Here is a 21,476-nt window from a genome sequence, read left to right on the forward strand (position 1 = left end):
GTAATCAGACACTCAGATCTCTCTCACCTCCACACACACACACACACATACACACACGATCACTGCGAGAGACACATCGACTTGATCCATGAAAAGACCAGCAAGAAAACCACGACATGCCGTTTCCAATCATCACAAATGCATGCATTTAGCTAGTATGTATACACACCGGGACTTTTACTGCTCGAAAAGTAGTTGTCGCGGTGACAGGAGCCCCACTCTCTTGCTGCGAAGCGTGATAACCAGAAAAAGGGTTTCTGTTGGAAAAAAGCCATGCCCAAAAAAGTGACTTCATGTTATGAAACAAACGAAAGAAACCGCAATTCATGAAATTACAAGTGACTTTAGAGAAAACCAAGCCCAAAGTCGTTTATAATTATGCAATACTGAAGCTCACATAAACAGCCCTCATGGATTGCATGAAGATTTTAAGCTGCTGAGAAAAAGCCAAAATGTTGCCTACTTCCCCAGATGCTGCAGTCGCTGGTTTCAGGTCTGGACGTTCTAGGGTTAGCTCCTTACGATTCACAGTAAACTCCTCTCGGTTACAAGGTTGTATCCAACACTGACATTTCTCTGCAATCCTTCGGAATTCTGGAAAATCGATGGAAAAAAACCTCCCTTCATATGATCACGATCACCATCAGGACAGATCTGTTCACTATTTGACTCATACAAGTAAACTTTTCAAGCATTACCGCTCTGCTTGTACAGCCACAAGATGGCTGCGACGCATGCGTCTGAATTTAGTGATTTGACGTAATTTGAGGAATGCTCTAATCACTCTGCTCTTGGACTGAAGTTCTCTCATATTCTTTTACCCCATGGACGCAACGCTCAGTGGTTGAGAATAGGCTTCGGGAAACATGGATTAAAGTTTCATTGATTTGCCAATCTAAATTATGTTAAATCATGTCAGAAAATTTGTTTATTTAAAATGTATTGGAGGGCCATGTCCATTTTCCTGTGGGGCCATGGCATCTGGATTTGTGGACAGATATTTGGCCTCAGCCTAATATCTGAACAGAGAATGATCTTCTTCTTCGGTCTGACGGAGTATGTGATTGGATTGTTGTGTTTCTATATTTGACCACACCACAAATGGTAGGAGTGACATGTTTGAGTATTCAGACATTTGAATGCAACCCCAACTGGGTGGAGTTTAGGCAAAAGGAGTCTGATGGTTGACCGCTTCCCGACTCAGTGTTTGCCTTCACTTCGTGTATATATTTTAGAAATAGTCTGGTCATACATGCACTGTCACAAAAGATTAAATTGAGATATCGGGGCTAACTTATGCAGCTGTAATTCTATATTTTAATAAACTTTTGTCAGCAAGAGTCAGATTGGAATCTGGGTTGTGGGTAGAGACGAAGAACGTTTGACCTGGCTGATGATTGAATCCGTCCCACACTGCATACTGATGGAAGGGGTACTTGGCGCTGACAGGGTGGAGGTTAAATGGCTTCTTAACTCAATGAAAAAACTGTAGTTTTTTAAGATTGATTTCCAGTTGCATGGAAATAAAATAACCTGTAGCGAATTAAAAAATGTTGATGTAATGTTTCAATGGAGATGTCTGTGAAAATTGACCTCGATTTGTCTCCGTCCTGAACCGTGCTCTGCAGCCAGGAGGAGTATTCTCTCTCAGTAAGACAGTTTGTGCTCTGCACCTTTCTTGCAGCGGCTCCATGAAGTGGTGTTGCCACTGTGTGTGCGCCTCCAGCAGCAGCAATCCAGCAGCATCGCTGCGTGTGAATCTGTGGGAGGCATCAGTGGGCAGTACAGCAGTGCCCTGACTCGACGTGAACTGTACAGGTAATTTTACAGGTTTGGTCTGCTTTAAACATACCAGAGTTCGTTTCCCCCCTTGGTAAACACCTTTTGTGCAGGCATGAATGCGCTCAATTGAACCCCAGTCCAGACCAATCGACTGCACCGAGACCCACTTTCTGTCCTGCCTTAGTCATCTCTGTCCAATGGGAGTAGTGATCATCATGCATGGCTGTGTTACAAGTTAGTTCACTTAGTAAACGTACATTGTGAAAGCAAACCCGCCAAGTTCGTTTTTGGTCCCGACCAAACAAGCAGACCAAAGGATGTTCCTGGTGTGAACTTGTGAATTCATGGTGATTAAGTAAAGATCAATTCTCTTTGACGATGAAGCTCTTCATGTTGTAATGACGCCATTGTCTCTTTTTCCACTCATTTGTTTTGTTGAAACATGCATTGTTTCAGTTTAAAACATGTCCAGAACCAGTCAGAATTCATGGTGGTTAAGGAAGAAAGCATATTGTTTCGTCACAGTGGAACCCTTCATTTGATGCATGCTGTTGCACAAACTGTACTTTTCTTTAGAAATCTAATTCAACTACGAGGCAAGTTCAGATGGTCCGTTCATGTCGTCTCCACTTGGGGCCCTGCTGAGATGTTCCCAGTCTGTAGTGGTCTAGACCGGTCCAAATGAGAATACTTTGTAAGTGCAGTGTAATGGTTCCCTTTCTGTGACTTCGCAGGTTACTCCTGGCTTTGGTTCTTGTCCCATCACCATGCTGGCCTCCACCTCTGACCTGCACCGTGTCCATTCTCAGCAACGGCCGCATTGACCGTAGCCTCAAAGTAAGAACTAATAGAAGCACATTCAGCTGCTGTTGGTATCTTTAAAGTTACGTTACAAAGGCATGAAACACTGCTTAAATGCTTCTTAAAGTTTTGTTTCCAGATGTTATTTCATAAACCAGATTGCTACCTTTTAGTGAAAAGAGATCCAAAACATGGTGAGGGAGAGATCAGCTTGTCATGGGTCTGATCTGGGTTTTATCCTCAACATTGTGTTGGAGATGAAATCCCTGGAAGACCTTTTATATATCTTTATAAACTGTTCTGTTATTTGACCTAATAAGCTCTGAATTTAAGTCTTGTGAATTTTTTTAAACACATTAAATATTCAATTCAATTTATTTATATAGCGCCAATCCATGAAACATGTCATCTCAAGGCACTTTACAAAGTCAAATTCAATCAGATTATACAGATTGGTCAAAAAATGTCCTATATAAGGGAACCAGTTGATTGCATCAAAGTCCCGACAAGCAGCATTCACTCCTGGAGAAGCGTAGAGCTACAGGGAGAGTCGTCTGCATTGTACATGGCTTTGCAGCAATCCCTCATACTGAGCAAGCATGAAGCGGCAGTGGAAAGAAAAACCACCCATTAGCGGGAAGGAAAAACCTCCGGCAGAACCGGGCTCAGTATGAACGGTCATCTGCCTCGACCGACTGAGGTTACAGAAGACAGAGCAGAGACACAACAAGAGAGACAAAAAAGCACAGAAGCACACATTGATCCAGTAATCTGTTCTACATTAGATGGTAATATGCTGTGCCTTATCCCCCTTTTTTTCTGTCAGGTGTCTTGTTTCTGTGCCGAAGCTCTGACCATCTGTAATTCAATCCTCCATCCCCGTACTCCGTCCATAGCCCTTCCATTGCCACCACTTGCCCTGAAACCCACACCCACTCCGTCAGTCCTCTCATGTCCGGGCCCTACCCCAAGACTAGCAATGTCAACCCTGCTAGGAGGCCCTGCCCCTGGACCTCCATTCTCCGCCCGTCACCCTCTCAGCCTGGGCCCCAACTCTCTATTGGGCTCTTTGGAGAACCATCTCTCCCTGGTTCCAGGGCTGCCAGGCCAGGCTTCTGCTCCTGGAGACCTTATGATGTCCCCCCACACCCACTCCCAGCCAGATCCTACTGGACTGTGTCCCACTGAGGGACAGAGGCCAGTGTTTGTCCGCTATGACAAAGAGGAAGCAGAAGATGTGGAAATATCTCTTGCGAGTGACTCAGATGACAGTGTGGTGATCGTTCCTCCAGGGATGCTCAGTACGGAGAACCAGCTGGATGACCCAGCAACAAACTCTCAGAACATCCTCTCCTCTACGCCATGTGGCGCAGGTATTGCATTACCTGGAGGAGATGCTGTCACCATGGTTCCCACTACAGCAGCACCAACGACTTTAGATGTTTCCTCACTGCCCAATGATCTGGTCACCTCCTCTGCACTTCTCACCACTTCCAGCACCCCCGTTAACTCCTTCCCTCCCTCCAGTGGCTCAGTGGTCTCCCTGGTTTCATCATTGAGCTCCAGCTCAGCCTCTGCTCCTGCTGGTGGCCTGGCAGACTCGATGGCAGTTAAGCCCCAGCTCCAGCAGATGTTGATGCAGCCCTCTGCCTCAGGGCAGTCCAACCCCATGGCTCTGCCACTTCAGATGCACCAGCTGCAGAACCAGCTGGCCCAACAGGGCCGTCACCTCCACCAGCACCCTCCTGCGCCTGCCTCTAATGAAGAATCAGCAGTCATTAACATTAACAGCACTGACGATGAGGATGAAGATGAAGAGGATATGGAGGATGAAGAAGAGCTGGATGAGGAGGATGGCATGGATGAGGAGGATGAGGAGGAAGAAGGCAGTGAAGAGTTTTATGAGGGGGAGGAATATGAGGATTTTGATGAAGAAGATGCTGAAGAGCTGGAAGAGGAAGAAGAGGATGAAGATGGGGACATGCCACCTCTGGAGGGATCAGAAGACAAGTCAGAGGAGGTGACTATGGAGGAGGAAGAGGAGAAAGCACTCCGAGCAGAAGTGGAAGAAGGGGAGGTGGCTGGATTGAATGTGGAGGGAGACACAGGAGGTGGCATAGAAGAACTCCAGACCAGCAGAGCAGTGTTTGGAGAAGAGAGGATGAAGGTCCAGGAGGTGGAGAGCATTGGAGTTTTAGAAGAAGCACGGGAAGGTGATGGAGAGGAGGATGAGAGCGAGCGGATGGACGATCCCACCATGCCTCAAATCCTTTGTGTTACTGGAGGAGCGCTGGAAGAGAGATGTGAGAGCAGCGAAGAGGCTGCAGAAGCAGCTGGAGAGCTTCAGGAGAAGATGAAGTTGTGGGATCAAAGTGTCAGGGAGAACGAGCCGATAACTGCTGCAGAGGAAGGATCAACCAATCACAGTCAGCAGGTGGGTTCTAGAACTGAGAAACACTGATCAGTCACAAATGGACCCAAGTGAATGATAAAACAGCAGCTGTTCAAAATTGGATTTAAATTCCTCTGATGGGGTCAATGAAACCAGGGCTCCACTGTTGGTGCTTTTTACCATGTTAGAAGAGTTACATGGAGCTGCTTTTACTGTGAAAATGGAACATGCAGTGGTCATCAGAGCAATAAGTGCTTATATGCGGCAACTAGTTATCCCAGACAGAAGTTGAATCCCCTCGCATGAGGAGCGTGTTTGCCTAATACAAATACGAGGAGGATTGCATCTGCTTAAATTTGATTCATAAACATTAATGCGCAGTATAGTACGTCCTCAACAGGTAAACCACTCTATGGTCCTTTTCTGGTGTCCTACAAAGATACAGTTTGCTGACTTTTCTGCTTGAAACAGAAAGCCACCTTCCTGAGTCTGAAACAGATGAAAAATAGATGAAAACAGATGACTGCTTTATTCTGGCAAAAACAATTTTTTTGACCTTATCAATGGATCAGATGCAAATCTCAAATGTAATAAAATAAACACTGTATAAAGTTACACTCAAAATTATTCTAAGCTCTGGCAGATCAAGATTTAAACTAGGGCTGGACGATAATTCAATAACTATATATATCGATCGATAGACGTGTGGCGCGATAGGAAAAATTAGGGTAGATAAAACTTCGATAGAGAGTTTTCCTTCCTTCCTTTCAGCCTATCATATTAGTTGATGCTACAGTCACTACTTCCTCTCGACCAATCGTAATCGCGGACCCAGGCACGCCGTCACAAAGCCCCACCCTCTCAAACCACAACACAGAACCCGTGAATATGTCGCAGCAAGGATCGGTGGAGGAAACATTCCCAAAACAGGGTTTTACTAGTTCGCCAGCCTGACAGAAATAAACCACAGTGATTTGTAAAACTTGCAAGGAACCGGTAAAAACAAAGTCTGGTAACGCAACCAACTTGTTTCATCATGTAAGCCGCTCAGCCGCTCACACCCGCAGCAGCGCGAGCTGTGTCAGCCCCGCGCGACTCCGCGTCATCTTCTTAGGAATCTTCTGGAAGTTCTTCCAAAACAAAGCAGGTATAGCAGCTAAACTGGGCTTCCTTCTTTGTGATAAAATGACAAAGTGTCCAAGCGGCATAAGGATATCACGCAATGGGGTAACATGCTTCATTGTGATGGACATGCTGCTGTTGTCTGCAGTTGGAAAACCTGGCTTCAAGCAACTACTCACCACTCTTGATCCGCGATATAAAGTTCCGGGACGCAAGTTTTTCTGTAACAGCGCTCCCTAAAATGTGCAACTAGTGCAGAGAATCAGTGCAAAATGAGCTGCAGTCTGCGTCCTTACACGCCACAACGTCGGACCTCAGCCCTGCGTCAGCCTCTCAATTATGAAACCCGAGAAGTAACTAGTGTACTATTTCCACCTGAATAGGCTATTTTATTTATTTATTTTGTATATTTATTTTTGGTCATTTTTACTGGTCTGTCATGGACCGAGCAGCAAGGACAGTCAGGCACAGGTATATTTTCAAAACAGGGTTCTTTTATTTAACCCAAATAGGATAAAATGTACAAAAATGGATCCAGAAATGAGGTCAAAGTCACAAAACTACTCAAAATAACTAATAACAAAACTAACTCAAACAAACTGACCTGCCTCAATGGAACAAAGAGGAACTTAAATAGTGGCTGAGCAGTCCACAAAAGAAACACATGGGGTAAAACATACACAAGCCTAACTAAACCAAATGAAGCAAAATCCCCATTTCCCCCCATAGACTGATTTGGTATGGTCCAAATCAGCTCAGCCCCTTGGCCACCTGCTGGTTCCTCAGCAAAGAGACTAGAACAACTGAAAAACTCAAACAGTCATAACAAAAACAGGGTAAAGCAAAATGTGCACACTAATTTTGAAATACAGTGTTATGGTGATAAATAAATTCCAGATAATGAAATGTCTCTGTAAATGAAGCCCCCAATGAAAAAGAAACTAAATTACATAAATGGTATTTTTACCACGTCTGTGTGGCTGTAAATGCAGCCATCATATGGTCACTTTAATTTATTCTTTGTCAGTATTTGATAACATAACTCAGGTCTCTGTTATGGTTAAAAAGGTTGGTTAAATAAAGATTTAATTGGAATTCTGTGATTGTGTTCTTTATTAAAATTAAATAATTTAGCAATATAATAAAATGTCCAGGCAGAGCTGCACATAAAATATGGTTTTAAATATTTAGAATAATTATCGATATCGATCAATATGCATTTTTTTTTATCGATAAGCTTTTTTTCTATATCGTCCAGCCCTAATTTAAACCTATTTTCAGTCAATAAAGAAGTAGGAAAGAAGAGAGGCCTCCCTAATATAACCCTGTATAAAGAAACATGATAGAGACAGAAACACAAAAGTAGACCGAAAGAAGGATAAATTAGGGAAAAATGGAGATAGACAGAAGCTGACTGCTCATATAAAGCTGTATTCTGAGATAGAAATGGAAAGGGACCCCCCCTCCCAAGACAGAATTCCTAAGGCAAACACTGCTGTCCATTTGTCTCTTGCTTGTCTTTTATCTCTTCTATCTCTTTCTCTGTCTGTTTTCTTTCTGATTATGTTTGTGTGTCTACCCATGCAATTTTCATTCTAATTTTCTGCATACTTTTAAAATGTCTACTGGTTTCTAGCAATTTAACCAGGTGACGCGAAGCATTATGTTGTTATATGTTGACGTTATGCTGTAACAAACAGGAAGTAGAGGTTGCTAACTGGCACAGAACACAGATAATGTAATGGAGTGAGGTTTTAATCAAAGTGTTGCTATTTTTTTGACGATGAGACTAAGAAATGCTTGAGTCTCTTCATCAGTCCACATGTCTTAAATACATCTCCAATGGAGCAATCCCAGCAGATGGTGATGTGGAGCTCAGGGGAACGACATCCGTCTGGCGAGAGTCTGGTTAAATGTTCGCTACGTCAGAGCTTATTCGACAAATGTTTCCAACTCCTCTTTAGTGCATTTATTCTTTTTCTAAAAAGTAAAAATCAAATCAAGGGAACAAAATTCTTTTGTTATAAAATTTGGGTTGTTAATTAGAATTCTGCCACTTCCATCAACCTTTTCTAATGTGATATTTCAAAATGCGCATTAAAAAGGTTGATTGAAACACAGCTTGTGTGAGAGGAAGGGCGTTTCTCTGTCTATATTTTCTCTCTCTTTAGTTGTCCTTCTCTCTTCTCTCAGGACTATCTTGCCTTTCCTCGGCCATCTCACTCCCCACAGCATGCTCTCTCTCGCTCTTTCTCAATCTGACAGTAATATTAAATGGCATCAGCTGATGGGTGCAGAACTTGTACAGGTAAAGGTTTCACCACTGTTATTAAAATTGCAATGGATTTTTCATTTTGGAGCATGTTCATACTATTATCTGTTATCAGCATGGCAGGTGATGTTAGTTGCTTGATGTTTTTTCCCACTGATTATTTAGTTTGAGCATTTGCCACGTTATCAATATTCTTTTGGGAACATTGGCTTTTGAAATTTGAATGTCATTGCATTTTGTTTATAGTCTTAAAAATCTCGTATTTCCTAAGTCTTCTGGGAATGAGTTTGGAATATTTGTGTGTGACGTCTTAGTCAAGACAAAGTCACAGTTACACCTTTAACTAAGTGGGATAAAGTTTTAATCGTGGGTGAGAGATGGACCATCATCATACATAGGTCATTGCTGTGAATCCACTGCTTCCGCCAAAAAAAGGCTTCTTCTCGATTTTGTGTTGTTAGTAAAAAATATTGTAGAGGTAGTAAGTAAAAGGTAGTAAATTCAACTCTGCAATTCCTTTATAAACCCTGTCTCTGGGTTCTACATACCAGGATGTAATAGAAAACCCACATGATTATTTCTAGTTTTTAAAATTGGGTACAAAGAAACTTTTTTTTTTTTTTTCCCCCAGTGTCCTGTCTAGCAATGTGGCAATAAGAATTGTTGTCTTAATGCCAAATAGAGCTTGAGGACATAGTAGTTGGACTACACTGCCCTGTTTCATACATAAGGCCAAAATAAACGTAACTTTCATATTTAATTAACTTACTATGTTTATCGTTTCTAGCGCATACTCCGGACGCGGGCTGTCTAAAGGCACCCACGTACTTGGGCGTACTGCGTGCATACCGTAAGCTGTGCTGACTCTCCGCGGACGTTTTACCCTTCATAGTCGAGCGTACATTTCTTGTGGCAAATTCCTACAATTCCCACAGTTTCTACCAGTGGGACGAAGCAGCAGAACGGATGGTAAAATGTGTGATTACCTAGCTGAGCACCTAGAGCAGTTTCTTTTCCAGCAGGCTCCCAAAATTTAGCTGTGCACACACCCGTATGTAGGGGCCTTTACATGAATGCACTTCTAGTTTAGACATTACAGTCAGGCAGTCTTGTAGACAGCTCAGGGGTCTGATCAGGTAGTGACACAGTGTGTGGTAATGCTCCAAATATCCATTGAGCGGAGCGGCTTCGTTGCTTACCAAAGTCGTACTTACACATTTTAACAGATTTTTGAGCACATTGTACCACTTTAAATTGGTCAGTAAGCACAATGTTAACCATATGTAAGGCACACCAGATTATAAGGTGCACCATCGATTTTTTTTTTAAGAAGATTTAAGGATTATCGGTGAGCCTTATAGTCCGAAAAATGCCGTAAATCATCAAAATACCAGAGGGAACGTACAGAAAGCTGCTCTGTAACAAAAGCAAGCGTTTGATTGGTGTAACTCCAAATAACATTTTTCCATTGCTGATTGAAAATTCACGTCACTAAAAAAAATTAAAACATGTTTTTTTTCCAAGCTTATAGTCTTTGTTTTTGTTTTTTATGGTGTTCTCTTTTGGGAGATACCCATCTCATTAGTTAAATGGCAGAGGGATGATGCTGTGATGAACTCTTAGTGACTTTAAAAAGTTTCCAGGTACATAACTGCATGCAGGTTTCTGACATAAGTCAAAATAGTTCCTGGACAGCCCACCCAAATTATCCGCTCTATCATTCAGTAGGTTTTAAACAACAGTTAGAATTACAATCTTATTTTTTGTGCATTTTGTCTGTGGACAGAATATGCTAAACAGATGTATTGTGTAATTTTTTTTTTTTAAAGAGATCACTAAATATCAGCTCTTGTGGTTTATTTTTGGATGTCATCATTCCAGTATGTGTTTTTTTTCTCCCAGGTAAGTGGTTTTAAGGAAACCATGTAAAATATTAAATAAAAGGGGTGGCCATACTGTTATTTGTGCAATTTCTTCTATAACCTTAAGCAGACCCCAATAATGAAAATGTGGTAGGGAAATTGTCACTTGCAAATGTTGAATATACATTTTTTGTCACTTTATAGTTTATTTTGCATAGGGATCTCTGCGCTAAATCAAACAGGTGGACTCTGTATTATCAGTAAACATAATTGTTCTCTTGTGCTCCATTTTTTAACCTTAATGTTTTGTAATCTGCGAGCAAAGCATCAATTCTAAAGTTCTGTCCAATTCAACAGGAATCTGTCGCTGAAAGTGCTCAAGAAGCTGCTGTGAGAGAAGAGCAGCCATCCACTGAACAGCCAGCAGTCGGTGAGGACGTCGCCTCAGCAGGAGGAACAGAGGAGGAGGAGGAGGAGGTCCTAGCTGCTCAGAGTATTACAGAACAGGAGCAGACTGAGGCCGACCAAGGAGATTTAAAGGAAGCAGAAAGGGCAACGCCTGAAGGAAGAGGAGAAGGGGAAGAGGCAGGAGGAAAAGAACAAGAAAAGGAGAGTAACATTGAGGAGGACAAAGGGATGAAGCGGAAGAGAGAGGACGAAAACATAGAGGAAGAAGAGGGGCCAAGTCCTGAAAAGAAAAAGGTAATGACAAATAATACAGGAAGTATATTATTACCTGTGGGAGTATTAACTAATGCTACAATAATATATTTGGTCATTTTAATGGAAAATGTTCTGATTGTTTCCAGAATATAATTTGTTTATTCTGGAAACAGTTCAACCACCCAGGTGGTTCAACTTTTCACTTTATATGTAAGGCTGAGCCAAGCTGCCTTACAAGAAAAAGCTCATTTCAGCTGCGTGAGTCTGCCATGATCTTATGTGAGGATTTTGCTATTGATGGATCAAGAAGTTAAGAGCTGTGACTCTCAGCTCCTCTTTACCAGCACAGATGGGAGTAGTGTCCTCGTCACCAAAGACATAGGTACTACCCATCTCTCCATGTGTGGAACAGGAGAACGAGATATTAAAAGTTTCCCACTCTAAATTGACTTTCCTATTCCCAGATGAATTATTTCTGCTATTCACATCCACAGCCACAGACTTGGAAGAGCTCACCTTATCCATGCTGCTTTACAGTTTTCTATACCCAGCATGCACCAAAGGCCATGGGTGGACTATTAGATTCCCTCAGGGAACACAGTACGGAGCTTTCCCTGGATCATCTTTTTCCAAACTCCACATCTTTACACAGACTTTAATCCAGCCGGAGTCCTAATCTGCCTTCCTTAGTTTATTGCACACCCATGTTTTCAGAAGTTGCAGTCCTGAGTATTTGGTACCTGACAGGAGCTTCAGCAGCACCATAAAACAAACAAGCTCTTAAGGCTGTACTATTACTTTATTTTTCTTCAAACATCTGTTTATCGATGCAAAAAAAGCTGAAATCAAAACTGCTTCTAAAAGCTGGTTTCAGCACCAGGAACCACAGTTTTCAGGGGCCATGACAGCCCACTTGCTTTTCCAGTAGATTTACTGTGGTAAAAACAGATTATTTTTCCAGTATTATAATCCAGTGATCTATCCATCTTCTACACCCAAAGGTTTGCTTAGAAAATATTCACATACATGTTGTTTATGTCTGAAAATAACCTATTTGGTTGTGGCTAATTATTGTAATTTATCTCGGTTCTCCAACAGGAGGATGAAACGATGGTCTCCATGTTGGCAGATTTTGTCGCGGTTCCACCTGATGATGAAGAAGTTGCCTCAGGATCGAACCGTTCATAAACACCCGCCCATCTGAACAGATGGGATTGAATTTATCATCCTGGTCAATAACTCCATTTCCAACATGAAGTTCCCTCATAAAATGGTTCTTTCTTTACAAAAATGCTTCTAGTCATAGATCACCAACCAGCTACTTTCTTACATTTTAACTGTGATGGAAACTGTCTGTTATATCATGTTGGGCATGAAAATACGGAGACTTCCTGTTACTATGCTGGAACTGACCACAGTTACTTTTAGTAGTAAAAGGAACAAAACCATTTGTATAGTAAACAGTGAGGTCAAGAAAGAGCTTAAATAAAGATATTACTCTCACAAAGCCTGATTTTCTGTATACCGTCGTCGTTCTGCAGAAAGTGTCCACTTTCTTTACAGTGTCCACATGATTTTTGTTTCTTCTATATTTTTGATCTGTTGTTAGTGTAATCCATTCTCTTATGTTAAAAAGGTAAATGTCAGTCATGGTTTACATGCGCTACTTCCAGATCTGTTCCTAGGTTTATGTCCAACGATGGCGTCAGCATTTGGGCTAAGAGTACTTTCCAAGAGAGAGGAATCCTAGATCTAAATCTTTAAATTTCGTACCTTGCACATGTTGCATAGATATCTTGCCTACATAAAGTTTAAGTATGACAGAAAAGGAAAAAAATAGCATGAACAAATTCAGCATAGGAAAGCAAATATTTTTAATTATCAGAATAGACCTCGAGATGAGTTTTAGGCAGTTGGGCTCTCAAACTGTTTCTTCTTGAGCAAAATGTTTTCTGTGCTAAAAAGGAATTGAATACGATTCTAGACGAAAGCTGTCTGAAATGACAAAAAGCAAGGAGCTTTATTTGGTTCAACCTTTTATAACAATTTTCTTTGGATTTTTGTCTTGGCACAAGACTAAACTTTATTATCAGTGTTATGTCACCACTGGGAGAGAGTCCAATTATCTTATTTGTACGCTGGTTGCTATAAGAGAGGGACAGATGAGTTTGAAATCATCTTATGGTCTCAAGGGTAAAAGCAGCAGAAGGGTTTTATTCAGAAAACCATGACTGTGAGCCTAAAAACAGGAACAAGAAACACCTTCCAGGTGCTCCCCCTTTCTCTCTGCTGCGCAGCAGCCCTCTCTCCGCTGCTCCTCTCCCTCAGCAGAGTCTGCCATGCTGCTCCACTGTTTACCTGTCTTTGTTGTCTGAGCAGGTGTCGTTCCAGAAATTGGCAGTTTTCCTGTAAAGCAGATTGTTTCTATGCCACACAGCTGCCGCCCACAGGGGAGGGAGGGTTTAGCAGGGACATGAGTGTGATTTACACTACTAAGACACTCCTTGCTCTGATTGGTTGTTTTTGACCAGGAGCTGATACCCACCCCTCACACACACACAGATATTTTTCTTGTATTTTACTGTCAGGACATAGTGACAGTTTTTACAGCTATGCAAAAAAGCATTTTTACAAAAGTTGCCAGGTCCAGCTTTGATTCTAGAAAAATGTGTGGAGTCTTCCTGATTAGATGGGACCTGTCTTTTAGATGTTTAGTTACAATGAAGGATGATCCGTGAAGTCCAAGACTGCCCGGCAAGAAATGGGACCACCTCTTCCAAATAAATGAGCTATAGGTGTTCCCACTAATGCAGAGCTTGCTTGATCAGAAAAGGTGATTTGTTTAACGGTCAGAACATAGAAAATATAGACACAGCCAAGAACTTCCCAGATCTCAAACTTTGAACATATGAGTCATAAAACTTGGATAATGTTTCAAAATCAATGAGGATTTGGTGCTGATTTTGACCTCAGTTAGAACTTCAGAAGCACCAGAGTAAATATTAATGCAACAGAAATGTTTGGCTAAGACTTTGTTTCTAGTCTGTCTGTATGATATTCTTTCTAACAATCACTGATGAGGATAGTTGGGTTGATGTGGGTTTATATTTGAGCTTCAACATCTGAAGATCATGGAGCGATCAGCCAACTCTCGGGCGTCACAGCAGACCTTCCCTTGACCTCTGGCAAGGTTTGCGGAACTCGCGGTTCAGTAGGTCTTCCAAAGTCCCTCAGACGCTGCTCAGCGTTTTCTGCTATTATTCATCTTGTATGGACGTGTCAGCCAGAAAGTGAAGGGGGGTTGGGCGGTCCGACAACATCCGGGAGGAATGAACGTGTCTTCTGAAGGGAGGCGATGACGCCTCTGACGAGCAGAACCGTCTCTGCCTCTCCTTCCTCGCTGCTGTTCCTTATTGATCCAGGCTGTGCGGGGACAGACGGAGCCCGCCTTCTCTCTTCTACCTGCTGAAGGAATCCCACAGAACCGATCTGGTACTGGACCTCCCCTGGCAGACAGAGGGTACGGAGCTGTTTATCCCATCTTTCGCAGCAGCTGGGGGCTTTATTTCTCAGAAATCGTCGTAGGAGCAGGTGGAAGAGGCCCGGATGAGCTTGTTTGTTCCGTGTTCAGAGGTGGTGATGGAAGCTGCGTCTCCTCTTTGTTGGCGAACTGTTGGTTTCCTCATCGCTAGGCCAGCCGTGTGCACCGTGAGTCTGTATTATGTTGGTAGCCTACGTTAGTAAAGGTCAGACTGTGCTTTGAACCTGCAGCAGCAGCATCGCAGTATGTATGGCTGATCAGCTGTTTTTGCGTAAGGATGTTTTGTGTGTGTGTGTGTGTGATGGAGTCCCCTGTGCAAGCGAGGCTCTCCGTACGTCACAAACGTCAGTAGATGCTGTTTATTTCACCACAGAAAAGGAACAAATGTTCTAGGTTTGGGGTTTTGTTAATTTCCTTTTATCCGGCCTATGAGCCCAGTCCGATCGGGATCTGATGTCTTTCTGGGGAGGCTGGAAGCGGTCAAGGAAAAGGCAGACCGCAGGCGGGAGCCATATGTGGAGAGTGGATTTGAATCTTAACATTCTCCTTTCTCTGGTGCATTGATGGGCTGATGAGATGTTTTCCATCTTCTAGATGGTTCTAGGGAGGATGGAGGCAGAGAGGACATGGTGGGACGGCAGTTCAAAATGGCAGATTCAAGGTAGCGGCAGCATCTTGTGGTCCAGATCCAAAACAGCCCAGATTGCTGAGTAATGACTCCTATATATATCCTGCTGGGAAACAACAGTTTACTCACAGGTTCAAGTCATTCCCAGGCTGTGGCTTCTGTTACTTCCAGTGGACCTCCATTCATTTCACTGTAGTAGGGCCCACTATAGATATGTGCGTTTTGTCTATGACTTTTTTTTTAATATACAAGATCTGAAACAATTAAATTTCTACCAGAATGCAAAGTGATGTGATGCGTCCATTGTACCCAGCTCCTGCACTCATGATGCTGTTACTGATGTACCGTCATCAGTATAGTACAGTGGACTATGGAACACAAGTCTTGCATGTCCGCCTAAAGCACAAGCAAACTGAGCTGCTGATGGGGCCAAAACCCAGTAGTAGAATACACATAAATCTGTTAGATTTGTACTTAATTAGATTTACCAAGAAGGAAGGAATTTAAAAATCTTGACATTTTAGACTTTTTATGAGCCATATAGGTCTAATACTATTTACTAAAAACTAGTTGTAATCATGGGAATAAATATAAACTTAGTTTGATAATTATGTTAATTCAAATTTGAATGTCTGTAGATTATTCTTTCTCTACTGAAAAGTTACACACCAGACATGACTACTTGCCCAAATGGGGTAACACGGGGAATAAACTTTTCCCCACTATTTTTTTATTACTATGAGTTATTAAATTATGTTAAGTTACAAATGTGAGGCCAGTGCAATGTTTATGTGAATGTATTGTTGTCCCACTAAACCAGGAAACTATAGACGTTGGATGTCAAACTAAACACAAGCTTCAGTAGAAGTGGGCCATCACATCAAATTCTCCCTGGGGCCCTGAACAACCATGGGGCCTGATGTGTATGGCAGTCTGATGTATTTATTTTGAGTTCTAGGTTAAAATTGAAAGGGGAAACCTGAAAGGAGTCCAAAAAAACAGTAATACAGCATAAATACCTGATTAGCGTATTGAATGCCAGGGAAGAACTTAAGACAAGCTAATATTTTTTATTTGTAATTCCAGAATATAACATTAAGTTACAGTCTCAGAAGTTTGCATACACTCTTTTTCTTTTTATTCACCACTTAGTGCATACAAACATTACAGGCTAACAAACAGGTATTGATGTACTAAATAATAATTATAATAATAGTTAAATAAGAGAACGAATATCAGAACAGAGAGAGAGACACACACACAGAAAAAAGAAACGATAATCTTTGTCTTGGCAGTTGTCATCTGATTTGCATTATTACGTTCCTTTTCTCTAATATTACTTGTTCATATTCCTTGTCATGATGAATCTAAGGGGGAGGTGGGGAATTCCATTTTCCCTCTGAACCCCTGATCCTCACCCCCTTCTCCGGTATTTCTTTCTTTAGTGGCATCAACTCCACAGCATTTAAAGGTTGTTTTTGATTATAGAATACATTTTATTGAAATATTCAAATAGATTTTTAGTTATTGCTGATTGTTTTCATACATTTATCTTTATAAATCTGATAACTGTTGGGTATTAAAATTCTATATTTGAACTGCTTTTTCATATCATACAAAAAATTAAATTCGCTTTCCCCTGAAAAAAATAGTAATAGTACACCCCTAAGTGAAATTGTCCAGATTGTGTGGATCCCCCCCAAAAATTGCTGCTCTAAATAAAGACGGCTGAGCCTGAGGCTATAGGTAAAATGCCTAAAATCTGAAACTAAACTGTGGCACAGCAGTCAAGACCACACAGTCGTTTAACGGGAGAGGTTCCAGTCAGAACAGGCCTTGCCTTGATTGACCAAAGAAGTTGAGTGCACAACCTCAGCATCATACCCAGAGGTTGTCTTTTGAAAATAGACACATGATCGCTGCCAGCATTGCTGAAGGGGGTGAATGGTAGGGGTCAGCTTGTCACAAGTTCAGACCATACTCCCAACACTGCATCTAACTGGTCTGCATGGTTGTCGTCCCAGAAGAAAGGCTCTTCTAAAGATTATGCACAAGAAAGCCCGCAAACAGTTTGTTGAAGATGAACAGACTGAGGACATGGATTACTGAAACCATGACCTGTGGTCTGATGAGACTAGGATACATTTATCTGATTTCAGATGGTGTCAAGTGTGTTTTGGTGGCAAGCAAGTGAGGAAGTACAAAGACAAATGTGACTTGCCTACAGCCAAGCTGGAAAATACTGGTGGCCACACAAAATATTGACAGCGGGGCCACAATTTGGACATTTCAACTTACGAGTGCACACACTATTGTTGCCAGTGGTTTAGACATTGATAGCTGTGTACTGAGTTATTTTAAGATAAAGCTAATTTTATGCTGTTACACAAGCTTGTACACAAGCTATACACTGACTACAGGGGGACGAAGATGGTTTGAGGATCAACCTCTCGGAGGTCTTCATCAGGTGTGGTGTTGGTGCTAATCAAATTTTAGCTGTTGAGGTCTTTGAGGTGGGGCGGTCTTAGACACCAATACAGTTGTAGTAACCTCCTGCTTCAGGCTGATATTGAAGATGTGATGCCACATAGCTGCTCCATACAGTACTTCAGGAGCCTGGAGCTGATGCCAACTGGAATTGCAGCCTTCCTAACTTTGGTCTTTCACAGGATGCTCCTACCTGGAGAGCTGATTCAGCTTATCTCAGACAGCTCAAGTCAACTACAGCCTGGGCCAGCTATTTGTTATCTGAAATTGTCTTGTATAACAAACATAAGGTGGATAGTCCACATTTTTGATGATGTATTTAAGAGGGCTACCCTTTTTTTGTTACTGAAGGCAGTCCTCTGGATGGAAATCTAAACCCTCCAGAATCTGATAAATTATTAGAAATTATACAGAAAGATAAAATATGAAAGGTCCTGGCAAGAAGTGAGTTGACCAAATCGGTGAAGAAAGTGTCAACAATGTGGCATCCTATTACAGTATTTACTATAAATATCTTTCCTTTTATTGTCATGTTTTAACTCACATGGATTTGAAGCTCAGACATAGATGACAGTGGATACCAATGATGACATACTGTAAATAGCAAAAACAATTTCTGCCACATTGGTTTATAAGGAAGAAATTATGTATAGGTTTTGTGACAAGTTCAAATTTGAAGCAAAGTTAATTTGTCACTAAGCACAAACTCGGATCCTTTGTTCCTGGAGGATAAATGTTTTGTCTTAGTTTTTAATCTATTTCTTCTGTTTGGTTCTTTTTTCAACCCACACACTCCACAGTCCCTTCTTCCTGCCCTGCAGACAGTGAGGAAGGTTGAACAAGAAAACAGGATGTTCAGCTATAATATGAAACATTTTAACTTTATCTACTAAAAGAGATGTTCCATTAAAAGGGGGTACTGTGGAGTAGGTATTTTACCTGCAGCTGATAACTTACTGCCAGGATGTACTGTGATAATTTATTTTTTCAAATCTGTGCAGTAGTCTAACTAGGAATTTTTTTTCTTGTCATGTTGTTGATTTATGATGTTATTTGTACAGTGAAACACATTTAGACGTACTGGAGGCTTCAGTGACTTAGCTTGTCAAGTTGTGATTGGCAATAAAAGGTCTTCCAGTCTTGATTCTGAGCAGGAATTTGAGCGAATCTATTGTAGTTAAGTTACAAACTATTCCTATCCTTTCCAGAACCCTTTAAAAATTGTAAGCTATCTTAAAGACTAACCCTTTAAGATAGCTTACACTTTATTAATTTTTACTTGTGTGGGCTTCACAACAAATAAAAAATGGTTTAAGATTGTTCATCCTTGTTCACCTGTTCATTCTTTTTACAACAAAGAAACTACCATTTAAGATAACCCCTTTTTGTGTGCATAGACTTCTTTCACAGCAGGACTATGGTTAAATTTGCCTTACAAAGATGAAACACAAAAATGTGTATTTGAAGGCTAAAGTCTAGAATTATTAAGTAAAATTTATCAAATTAACCACATATTTAATGACATAATGGCCATCTTGTTTCAATTCAGTTCAATTTACTTTATTATTATTATTATTATAAAGCATTGTGAAGTTACTGGGCAGCAAAAATCTATCACATTAATCCAAATCAGCTTGTCGTTCTTACAGATGTATAAGAATATAATTCAATATCCCACTATATAACAATAGGTAACAAATTAGGTAAACACTATGCCTGTCGTATTTTAACAGTGTTCAACAGCTGGTTAAGGCAGCCGTTGAGGAAACACTTACAGGTTTGAATACCCATCCATATAAATAACATGGAATGGGTTCTTGTCAGATTCAGTAACAAAATGCAAACCTGACTGCTAACAAAATATTTTTGGCAGAGAATTAAGAAAACTGCCCATCAATTCATTAATTGATTTTTGCTTGTCTGAGATCTGCCTCTGCTGAGTGAGACTCATTCTGGGGAATCCTAAAGAGTTCCCAGGCCAGAGGGGAGATGTAGTCATACAAGCAGGCTCTGGGCATGTCCTGGGGTCCCCCCTCTCAAATGGAAAGTGTCTGCAAGACCTCCCAAGGGAGGCAGCCCAGAGGCTGATTAGATGCAGAAACCAACTCAGCTGGCCAACTGGCTCCGATGCAGAGAACCAGTGGGTACTCAGCACCCCATCTCTTAGGGTGAGACCAGCCACCCAATAAAGGAAGCAAAATGGAAGTCATAGGTGAGGATTGGAACGTAGACAGAACAGTAAATCGAGCACTTTGCTTTTTTACTTAAGTGATGCTTTTTTTGCTTTTTTTACTCTGCCCTTTCCTCACCACAACAAACTGAAGCAGCACCATATAACTGAAGAAGAGGTGGCCCCAAGGCATCTATTCATCTCCCCTTATTGGGAAAACTATGAGGTTTATATTGAGGGAAGTAACCATGAATAAATGCAGCTGATAGCTGTCAGCTGAGTGCTGTGAAGACTGTAGGTGGCGTTAGCAGGAACATCCGGTTAGAAAACAAAGCAGGAAGTGATTGTAACAGAAATAAACACATTTATCTATGTAAAAGGAGAAAACTGTCAAGTAAAGATTAAATGAACCTTGTTTTTGTGAACAAGAATTTGCTTTTCTTCTGACCACGTCGTTTCTCTCCACTGTCCTTCTGTAGACTCCATTCTCTCTATCTGTTTCGCTCTGCTCTCCTCTCCTTTGTCTTCTGCTGTCAGACAGCTTTTCTTCATCCCGTCTCTGTGTCTGTCGCTTCCTGCCCACACAGTGGGACTATGGGTTCATTAGAATATGGGTGGGCACAGCACAGGCAATCCATCAGCCTGCCAAATTTGTACGCTCCGGAACATTTGCTCACTGACAACCAAACACGGACACACATACACTCCTCCTTTTTTTGCTCATCTTCCTCATTGCCTTTATACGTTCATCCTCTCTGTTCAAAGACACATCCAGGCTTCTCTGTTTTCCCAAAGCTGCACCTCATGTGCCTCCCACTTTTCCTCTTTTTATTCCCACTCCGAATCTGCTCCTTCTTATCTCTTGTCAACATCCAGTCAACTATGCAAGGGTATACTTCTCTTGCTTTCACAGAATATTGGGATTTGGTTCAGCCTAGTTAGATTGTTTAATGTGCAAGAAGTCCAAGCCAAAAAGGTTGGCAGCAGTGAAATAAAACAAGCTGCAATGATAAATGTGTTGCTCTTCTTCTTTTAAATTTTTTTCCACAGAAATTTTTTTGGGCTGATGGTTTGGTAACCTGACTCTTACCAGATGGATTTCGATCCACAGAGCAGTGTGGAGCTCAGTGGAACTAGATCCATCTGGCGAGAATCAGATTAACAGTTTGGTAACTTTACTTTTAAACACAGGTTTCAATTGAAAACAGTTTGTACAGAAAGCAGAAAGGAATTTGAGACTCTGTCTTCTTTATTTCATTTCCATGCTGATGGCACATATTTGATATTAGGGGTTGGGGGGAGGTGATTACAGTCCATTAACCAGCTTATCAGAATGGTGCAATATAACTCCACCACTCAAGTGAGATGTTCCAACATTAGGGTGCGTCAGCCTTTGTTGGAACCTTTTACTCTATACATTTTGTTAAAGACAACCTGTTTGGCATTTGCAGTCAATCTGGGTTAGAGTAAATGTATAGTGATGGTCTGCAGTTATTATTGTGGACCTTTTCTTCAGTCAATGATCATGATAATGATAGATTCCTTCAGAAAACTGTGGCTCCTCTATCATAAGGTTCCTGCTCTGATCGGGATTAAAGTTTTGTTTATAAAGAGTTTAACTGGCAGCTGTTTTCCCCATAGTCAAAAAAGATACATGTTTCTTAAACATCGATTCTAAACAGACTTCATGGTTCTTTCAGTGTCTAAGATCGTGACTAGCGATGCAGAAACTGTCAGTCACAGACAAAACACAGTC

The 21,476-nt window shown here is 41.4% G+C and overlaps 2 protein-coding genes across 3 annotated transcripts in view; both read left to right on the forward strand.

Moving 5' to 3' along the window:
* pelp1 (proline, glutamate and leucine rich protein 1) overlaps positions 1–12,397 on the forward strand; it is a 41,705-nt gene extending 29,308 nt beyond the window's left edge. For both annotated transcript variants that reach the window (XM_012851607.3, XM_036146086.1), the window contains exons 15-19: positions 1,685–1,818; positions 2,517–2,619; positions 3,410–5,017; positions 10,589–10,933; positions 11,993–12,397. In XM_012851607.3, the coding sequence (XP_012707061.2) occupies positions 1,685–1,818; positions 2,517–2,619; positions 3,410–5,017; positions 10,589–10,933; positions 11,993–12,082 (2,280 nt within the window). In that variant the 3' untranslated portion in view covers positions 12,083–12,397. The remainder of the gene's footprint in view (positions 1–1,684; positions 1,819–2,516; positions 2,620–3,409; positions 5,018–10,588; positions 10,934–11,992) is intronic.
* A 1,787-nt stretch (positions 12,398–14,184) lies between these two features.
* Positions 14,185–21,476, forward strand: part of peli3 (pellino E3 ubiquitin protein ligase family member 3) — a gene marked incomplete in the record, with an annotated part of 56,793 nt that continues 49,501 nt past the window's right edge. Inside the window, 1 exon segment of the mRNA XM_036146087.1 lies at positions 14,185–14,602.

The sequence above is a fragment of the Fundulus heteroclitus genome, chromosome 14 (assembly GCF_011125445.2).
Source record: "Fundulus heteroclitus isolate FHET01 chromosome 14, MU-UCD_Fhet_4.1, whole genome shotgun sequence".
Classification (NCBI taxonomy): domain Eukaryota; kingdom Metazoa; phylum Chordata; class Actinopteri; order Cyprinodontiformes; family Fundulidae; genus Fundulus; species Fundulus heteroclitus.